The 9639-nt window shown below is 44.5% G+C and overlaps 1 protein-coding gene across 1 annotated transcript in view; it reads right to left on the bottom strand.

The window, feature by feature from the left end:
• Positions 1 to 9633, bottom strand: part of EGLN1 (egl-9 family hypoxia inducible factor 1) — a gene marked incomplete at its 5' end in the record, with an annotated part of 33344 nt that extends 23711 nt beyond the window's left edge. Inside the window, one exon of the mRNA XM_005423205.3 lies at positions 9343 to 9633. Within this exon, the coding sequence (XP_005423262.3) occupies positions 9343 to 9633 (291 nt within the window). The remainder of the gene's footprint in view (positions 1 to 9342) is intronic.
• Between the last annotated feature and the right edge of the window lie 6 nt (positions 9634 to 9639).

The following is a 9639-nucleotide window of genomic DNA, read 5'->3' as shown; positions in this document are numbered from 1 at the left end:
TTACTGGCATATTCGACCACAATGATCCTTTAGGGAGCAAATGACACAAGCAGGAAGACAGAGTCCTGGTAACTTCATTCAGAGATGCAATAAGCAGGACTTATACTGACAGTGCCATTGCTGGAAAAAAATATTTTAACACATTGCAAAATTTGGCTTGTTTTGTATCTTTTCCATTTCAAACTGCAGTATTTTTTTTCATGGGAGCACTGAGGTTGGCAGTCACCTCTGGAGATCACATGGTCCAGCCCACTGCTGAGAGGTGGGTCACCCAGAGCAAGCTGGGTGACCAGTAATCAGGTTTTGAGTATCTCCAAGTATGAAGACTCCACAACCTCTGCAGCAACCTGCTTCTTGGTTCATCACAATGGAAAAATCATTTATTTCATTTCAATGGAATTTCTTGCATCTCAGCATACCCACTGCCTGGCCACTGAGCACTGCTGCCAAGAGTCTGGCTCCCTCTCCTTCACTCCTCCTCTCAAGTATCTGTACACACTGGTATGGTCCCCTCACACCTTCTCCTCTGCCACATAAACAGCCCAAGCTCTCTCAGCATCTTCCTGTATGACCTGAAAGACCAAATCTACCACTACGAACAGTGCTACTGCCTGGCTGATGCGCTGTCATAGAGGGGCTAAAGCACACACAAATAAAGTTAAGCCAAACAGAGGTACAATTCAGCCAGCATCTATTTCACTGGGCATCATCCAGTGTGCCAGCTGTAAAGGAGTCAGTTTAAGATGCCCTTATCAACTGGCCACAGTCTCCTTTCTCACAGAAGTAAGGCTGCATGCCAGCTGCCTGAACAACAAAGCAGCAACCACTGAAACGGGAAGGGCCCAATGCCTTCAGCAGAGAACAGATCACACACTGTTCGAATACAGCAGAAGCTGTTGAGGGATCTTGGCACCCATGGCAAGGTTTAGCTGCTTGAACAGATGCTTGAACAGGACACAGAGCAGCAACAAGAGAGATATGTTATTAGCCAATGGTAAACTACTTTGGAAACCTTACACATGTTGGATCCCTGGACTTTTTCACAGTATGGAGAATTTATGAGGATTGCTGCCTCAAAGCTGGGACAAGTTTTTAATCTATAGCAATTTAAATTCCACATTACCACAACTGTCAGGTAAACTACTATTGAAACATTTTTGTTTCAGTTGACTAGCAATGTCAAGACTGTTATAAACTATATAACTGCAGCTGTCTAACCTGCTCAAGCAGGAAGATAACAGACCCTGGCATACCAGAAGGGCAGCAAACCACAGCAAGACTATGCCCAGCAGAGAATCCTATAGCCTCTATCAACTCACCAAGAATTTCAAGCTATCAACGGAACAAATTGATGTGAATTGATAATACAAGCTCTTCCTGGAAATGGATTTTAAGTATCTTCATACAAAAAGACAAAACAAACAAAACAAACAAAACCCAGGAAAAATAAACCAAACCAAGCAAACACATATAAGGCCCTAATGTCTTCAGCATTTAGTACATTTTTTAACTTGACAGTCAATGCAACAATTCCTCTACCCTGCTAGGACCAAAAAAAAAAACAAACCAACAACTCCCTCACTGCATTCATCTTTGAATCATTTTCAGCATCATGTTTGTTTTTGCTGAAACAAAGCAAGGCAGCCTCAGGCTCTGCTCTCACCGCAGCACACGGAGGTGACACAGCATCATCTCCTCAAAGGTGTACTTAATTTCTACAATGCAGAATGCCTTCATGATCAAACTATGTGCTCTGAGCTGGTCTGAGCCTATATTAACGCACAAAATTAATCCTTGGGTATTAAATAACCTTTTACTTTAGGCCTCATTAGTTACCCTACAGGTATGGACTTCATCTCTTTATCAGAGCACTACACACACAACATATCGATAACCACCCTACCTCCACACACAACCTCTGCCCAGACGTGCAGGCACGCACATTTCTACCCCATTCCTATTTATAACATCATGTGCTAACAAAAATACTCTCAAGCAGTTTTAAGTTAAATACCAAAGAACAAGAAAGTCTTCAAGTGTAAGCAGCTGTTACGTGCATAAAAGCATTGCTCTATTTTTGACAGACACTGCCCTGGAACAGCGAGTGGATTTTGACCTGAAGCTTACGACTGCCACTTACCAGCTAATTCTGGCACAAGCCTGCACAGGAAATATGCCTGACCACCCATCTTAACCAACAACCTTCAGAACCTCAAAGGAGTTTACAAGGATTTCATCAGCACCAAATGACTTTCCCAAAAGGCTTCAAAGACTAGCATTAGTCCTCCTTTTAAAGGGTCTAAGTAAGTCATAAATGCAGAAGACAAAAAGGGTGTCATAAATAACAATTATTTCACTCAGTAATAACCGCAAAGTCAAATAACTCTACTGTTCTATACACTAAAAATACTGCTTTCAAAATACTGTTTTCTTAGCGGAGCGTAAAAAACACGCCAATGAATAAAGAACCTGAATTGATATAATCGGAATATGCTGATTTCCAAAAAACACTTGTACAGTCCTCACATTGTCTGCAGTCACTCCCCCAGAGAAAAGTAACAAAATACAGCGGCACAAGAGCCAGGGAGCCCCACGAGTGTCCTACTGAAGAATTCACTAACCAACCCACTCACAACAGTCCCAAAATTAATTTCTGAACTGAAAAAAGTGTTGTTTTTGTACAAGAGCTCTCTAAGGAGCCTAAAGAGAAACTATTTAGTCTCCGGATAGGCAAGAAGAAATTTTTGCTTTATATAGAGTATCCGTTTCCCTTTTATAACAAGTTTCCTTTCTGCTGCAGGAGAAAGCCTTCATTTAAATTCCAAGGACACTAGGTACATACCTAGAGGTACAAACATATGTACTAGCACCCAGTACAGAACACAGAAGCAACTAGAAAGAGAGCATCCTGCAAAATTCCAATAGCAACCTAGCCTGTTCAAGCCAAGAGCCATCAGACATTAAGACAGGCTATCCAACTGAATTACAAATCTAACAAACATGGTAAATAGCATAGAAGAGAATAATATGCTGCCAATTTATTTTTTCAGGAAATAGGTAGCAGCCTATTCAGAAATTAAGCACCATTTAGAAAAAAGGAAAACATCTCTCAACCAACCAGTCAAGGTTACTGATACAACTAACCCAGGGATCTGAGAACTGCTGTTCAGACAGTCCTATGACTTGGCAGGACATCACTTGCAAAGAATTTCAGTCCAAGAGGCCACAGGGAAGGGAAGACAGCTCTTCCTCTAAAGCTGTACAGCTATGATGAGAAGCATCCCACTTGATTCTTAGGCAGTATTAAATGAGCCCATTCTGTGCAGAAGAGACAGCACAGAACATCAAAGTAGCAACACAGTCAAAAAGTCATTGATATCACTGACAGGAAATAATTAATTATCCACAGGGTACGGAAATCACTGATGAGCACAAACTACAATGCCACAGGTTCCTCATCTCCAGAACAGTAACAAACTAAAAAGGTGAACTCTAGTTACAGTCAAAAATGGCTTGGAAAAGCAAGAAGAACAAGCACTGGAGCTGGCACAAGGGGATGGGGCTGAGCAGGAACCTTCCTTACCAGCAGCAAACAGAAGCAAGCTGCAGCACACTGTTCATGGCAAATGACACCAATCCAGCTCTCTCTTGAAACAGAGGTCAAGAACATCTTTGATGCTAATAAAACTCTAGAATAAGGGATAGGAACAGCCAATAAAGCTTAAGAGCAGGTTGATTTTGAAGCTGGGAGCATGGGGGAAATCAGTGTTCATTTGGAGAAAATACATGTTTCCACTGTACATGCTATATGGGATCACCTGGTGGGTAGACGAGCAAAGTTTCTGTATAAAATTGTTGTAAGAAAGATTCTTGTAGGACAGAAGTATGTGTTTCTGAACACAGAAGAGCAAAAAGAGAAAAGTTAAGAAAGAAAAAAACATACATAGCTAGCAAAGAGTTCTTAAACTATGTTTGAATTTTCAAGGGCAAATTTTGGGAGAATCAGACTCAAATTCTAAACTAAGGCTGTAGTTTTGGCAAACACTTTAAACTGGCATAAATTTGCATTGCTGCTGAAAGAAAGTCTCACCATCTGCCAGTCCTCTGTGCCAGCACAAACATCCGAACACTGAACCAGGAGCACTTCTTTTGCCAGTTTATTTTTCAGATGGATCAGTTCCCCAAACCAGTTCACAGGATGGCCATGTAAATACTTGTGCTGGCAAAGAAGAGTGACTACTCCAGTGCTGCCAGCCCAATATGTTCACTGAACTACAGCCTACCACACAGGGGTGTGGAGAAGTCCTAGCAGTCACAGGTGGTGCTCCCCACCCTTGGACACACTATATTCGTACCACACTTGGAAGTTGCAACCACCACACAGCTGCCCTCAGAAACCAGCATATCTCTGTAATTTTCTCTAGTAGGAGAACCTGTCAGAATCTCAGCTGGCTGAGAATGCTAAAGCTGGCTGTAAACGAGTATTTTCTGGATGTTGCTGACCTTCTCCATCAAAAGATCATTTGGAGGAGAAACCCCAGTCACTCTTCTGATCACCTCCTTCACCTGGGACCCAAAAGGCTTGTACAAAAAATGAAAACTACAGTCATCACATGTCAGGGCTCTACTCCAACAGGGATTTAAGAACCGTGTGTGGGCTGTTGTGTATCCATGGATCACCACACAATCCTTTGGAGACAGCACAGTCATCTACAAGAAAACAACATCACCAACAGAAGCGCTGCTGTCAGGGAAACAACCAAAAGATAAGGACAAGCATTGGTCATGTTCTGTATCAAGGTCAAGCAACACAAGTGAGTACTGGGAGACTGAGAGAGACCTATCCATGCTTTCCTACAACTCAGTGGTAAATTCAAAGCCATACATGAGGTCATTCACTAGGAACCAATTAGATCAGTAAGTTTTCTACCAAGAAATAAATTCAAGGTGTGATAGCGAAACGATCTCCAGAATGATACAGGAGGATCAATGTAATCACACATGCCACAAGCAAATTGAAGGAAAGGCCACCACTTTACAGACATTCCTAAGCCCAGATCTCCAGTCACAGCTCTTGGGTCCTTCAACCAGAACAGGACTTACCCGAGCTGCACACCTGGCCCTGTGACTTCTTTCCTTTCTTCTACCTTTCTTCTACCTTCCTTTCTTTCCTTTCTTCTACCAGTTTTGGCATCATCACCTTCCAGTCCTTGCTTGGTTGCTAAGCTCTTATTCCCTCTTATTTTTCATTTGTCTTCTTATTGCCACACATGCTTACAGTCATATTTTGTAGAATAAGATATAGTGGAAAGAACACCCCTAAATCTTACTTCTCCTTGGTAACATTAATCCAACATGTTTGTAGAAAAGCTGCAACATAAATAAGTGGCAAGAGCAGAGAGCCTCTTCTGTCCAGTTTATAAAAAAGCGAACAGCAGGGTACAAGAAATCCACTCACTCTTGGAGAATTATTTTCTAAAGGAGCATTACTAACTTCGAAAGAATCTAATTTAATAGGGCACAGTCAGACTAGTCTGAATCCTAGGTCTTCGGAAAACTCCAGGATCTCCAGAGCAGGAGATAAGCAATTGAGAAAAAGAAGAAAAGCAGGTTTACAGGATATGTAACAAATAAAGCAAATTTTTAAGCTACAGGTGGCTGAGAGGCAGTGGGTGTCACTAGCATAATAGCAGAGAGAGGAGAGCATTAAAATGCAGCAAATTGAACAGGACTGGTTTCTAGAAGTAGGAATGAAGGAACAACTAAAGGGATGCAAGAGGGCCTGTTAAACTGTCTATTTTAATGTCCTTCCTACAAAAGGCAGAGGTTAGGGTTCAGGAGATGGCTGGCACTGGGTGTAATGGTGAGCAGAAAGAGGAACAGCTGATGGATCAGATGTCTGGTTATATGGTGATTATTAGGAACCCAGTCCACAACTGGGAAGTCACAGTATTACTCCAGGACCAGTAAATGATGCAAGCTTCAGATCAGAGAGTCCACAATATGGGAAAGAGAAAGCTAGCAAAAAAAATCATAAACCTGACACCACCGCTAACCCCTTCTTCATGCTCCATATGGGGAAAGAGGAAAAACCATCTCACCTGGGTGAGATTCAGGATGATTTCTTTTCCTGATTTTGATGAGCAGGCTGTTACCTCTACTAGCCATGTAAGAACGGGACAGGCAAGAAACAGAAATACATGCATGCACAAATGTGGCAACTGATAAGACAAAGGAAAAAAAGAGAATGTATGAAAAGATGAAAGAAGTAAAAACTAGAAAATAACAGGAAGCAGGAGAAAGACACTAGAGCTCAAATATGCACGTATGTGCCAGTGTCTGCTAGAGAAAAGAAGGAAGCAGAGTCTGGAAAGAAAGAGAACAAAAGCAAGGAATGCAGTAAGTCAGGACTTCCAAGATGAGTAAATAGTTAGCCACTCTCTTATACTTGCTGCTGTCTCCACACACCTCAAAAGTACTTGGCTAGTTTATAACTAATGCTGTATCTTTCAGGCTGGAGAGTAACTTGCTGACACTCAGGACTAGGTAGAACCACACCAGTTTCAGTAGATCAGTTCTAGGTGGCCCAGGTAACTTAGAGAAAACACCTACAGAGACTTTAAAATATAAAATCTCAGGTCACAATCAACATTTTACCTTATTTCATGTTCTTTGCCTTAGTGGACTGGCCCTGGTGAATGTAAATGTTTGAATTAGATTAACACAACATAGCTTTTTCCCTGACAGGCAAGTTTACAAGCCAAGAGATTCAGGATATATATACACACACCTCAGACCAATTTCTTCTTGTTTTTTCAACACTGCTTCTAGACAGCTGAATTGCACTACAACAGACGCCACAGAAGTGACGGCAAGTTCAATGCCAACAACACCAATGGGTTACAAGTTACATGGTTACAATACAAGTTATTTGAAGTGATACTCTGGGTATCATCTGCTTCTGTTTATTCAACTCTGAGGTGAATATTTGGGAGTGAATGACAGTTTTCATTCTGGTTTTGCTGGCATTTTAGAGAACTGAGATTTCATGCACACTAAAAGCACTGACTTTTGCAGGGAAATAAACAAGGGAAAGTGAGAAGACAAAGTAATGCATTTCTGTACCACCGAGGAGTGAAGTATTGTGCTCCTACTGATCTGATCCCTACACCTGTTCTGATCCCCCAAACAGAGGGACTTCAAAAACCAAGTAGGAACATAAAATACAGTGGTCCAGGAATTACAGGCGTGATTGAGGATTACAATTCCAAAAGCCTTGGCACCTATTCTTTACAGAAGCATACCACTGTGCAGAAAAACAGAAGCAGTATTCTCTTTTGCTGCATAAAACTGAAATCCAGCAAAACCACTGATATTTTTAGTGTGTAAGTTTGATGCCTTGAAGAGCTTTAAGACTGCCTGAAAGATAAGTTGGCTTAGAAAAGTCCTGCAGGAATCTATGAGGACTCTACACCATGTTCCCATTTAAATGTTTTAGCACAGTACTGGTTCAACTGAAGAAATGCAAAGACAGCATTACCAAAAAAAAAAAAAAATTCCCACCCTCTTTTCTTTATCACGGGAATTTCCCGTGCCCTGAACAAATCCAGGGCTGTTTTTTGCTGTCCAGTTTCTCCCTTCCTCCCTCCCTCCCGCAGCTTCCTACCAGCTGAGATTCTGCAGCTGCAGCAACAACAGTCCATCTGTGACAGTGCAACCACCTCGGCAGGATGACTCCTACCATTTCACTGGCTTCCTTATGTTTTAACAGAGGTAGCAAAGTCAGAAGGGGCTTCATCCTTCTTCTTTTTTTTATTAAACTGAAAAGATACTGATGAATATTCATTACTAGCTCTCTACCAAGGGCATGAATTTTATTTAAAGGACTGGAAGGGAATCGCAAATTAGGCTAATACAATGGAAGATTTTGACTCAGTTCTCTGGTCTCGAAATAGAGCTAAAGAGTAAGATTTTTGTGGAAAAGTGACTTAACGAGAGTAAAATAAAAACTGCCCAAAGCCACCCTGCTCCATGGCTGTGATTCCACTACTTGCCACAACACCCATTTTCCAGAGTGCCTCACTGTAACTCACGGGTTTATTGTGCCACCGGGGCACTCACTCACTGATGCGGGTCTCCTGACCACATTTTTAAGTCCTGCACCTGGCAGGCCACATCCTGAGCCAAGGTTTACCACAACCCGGCACATTCAGGCTAGCCTACAAACGCTGCGCACAAGTGGTTCCACACTCTTCAGCCAGCGCCGCTGCCGTGACACCCCGCAGCCAGCCCCCTGCTCCCCGCAGCTGGTCAGAGCTGTCTGACCCGCGTTTTCCGGGAGACCATGAAAGAACTCCCATTTCAATGCTCATCACCTAGAGGATAAGCTTCCAGGTCAAGAGGTTTTTAACAAAACGCAGGTATATAAACAAAATCACCTTTTTTACCTGCAAACAAACCCTTTCGCACCTTCCCGGCAGAGAGCGATCTCCAGGCTGCCCGCGGGACAGCAACCTGCCCGTCCAGGCTGCGGCCCAGGCCAGCTGGGGCTGGGGATCCCGCCACGGCCGGGCGTGAGTCACAGAACTGTGAGGGTTGGAAACGACCCCTGGAGATCATCCAGTCCAACCCTCCTGCCCAGGCAGGGTCACCTCGAGCAGGTGACACAGGAACGCGTCCAGGTGGGTTTTGAATGCTTCCAGATAGACTCCACGGCTCCTCTGGACAGCCTGTTCCAGTGCTCTGCCACCCTCAACGTAAAGAAGTTCTTCCTCTTGCTGAGGTGGAACACTTGTGCTTTACTTTATGGCCACTGCTACTTGTCCTGTCACTGGGCAACGCTGAAGAGTCTAGCACCGTCTTTTTAACATCAACCTGAGATATTTACATACATTAATGAAATCCCTTCTATCCTCTTTTCACTAGACTAGAAAGGCTCAGCTCCCGCAGTCTCTCTTCATGACAGAAACGCTCCAAACCCCTAATCATCTTTGTGACCGTCTAGAGACAGACAGGAGCTTCTTTCTCATACTGAGGAGCCCAGACCTGGGCCGCACGTATGAGTCGGCTCCGGGGAGCAGAGCGGCAGCAGGAGCACACGCACAGCACAGCCCCGCACAGGCAGCCGCACGGACGGACGGACAGACAGACAGCCAGCCGGACGGACGTGCGCATACGCACGCAGCCCCGCAGACAGCCGCACACGTGCGCGCACACACGCCCGCACCGGGGAAGCGCCGGCTCCGCGGCCCCGCTCCCGCCCCCTCGCCACAACCCTCCCGGCAGCAGGAGCAAGGGGAGGCCGGGCACCGGGGGTCCCAGCTCCCTCCCTCCCTCACTCACTTTCGTCCTGCCGTTGATTTTGTAGTTGCCCAGCTTTCCATTACAGTGTCGGATGAGATCGTCCATGCTGTTCATGAGGAGCCGAATGGTCTGGCAGCCTGGCTCCTTGCCCTCCACCCAGGTGATCTTGTCGCCGCGAATGTCCTTAGAGGAGTCGCTCTTCTGGCTGACGAGCTGCCCGTCGGTGAAGCGGCCGGTGTGGTGGAGGGCCGCACCTCCTTCGGCCACCAGCCCGCCCAGCTCCTTGCCGAGGAAGTCGTCCACCACGCAGATGCCGTGCTTGTTCATGCAGGGCAC

Source organism: Geospiza fortis, unplaced genomic scaffold (assembly GCF_000277835.1).
Source record: "Geospiza fortis unplaced genomic scaffold, GeoFor_1.0 scaffold381, whole genome shotgun sequence".
Classification (NCBI taxonomy): domain Eukaryota; kingdom Metazoa; phylum Chordata; class Aves; order Passeriformes; family Thraupidae; genus Geospiza; species Geospiza fortis.
This window is presented reverse-complemented; position numbering and strand designations above follow the sequence as displayed.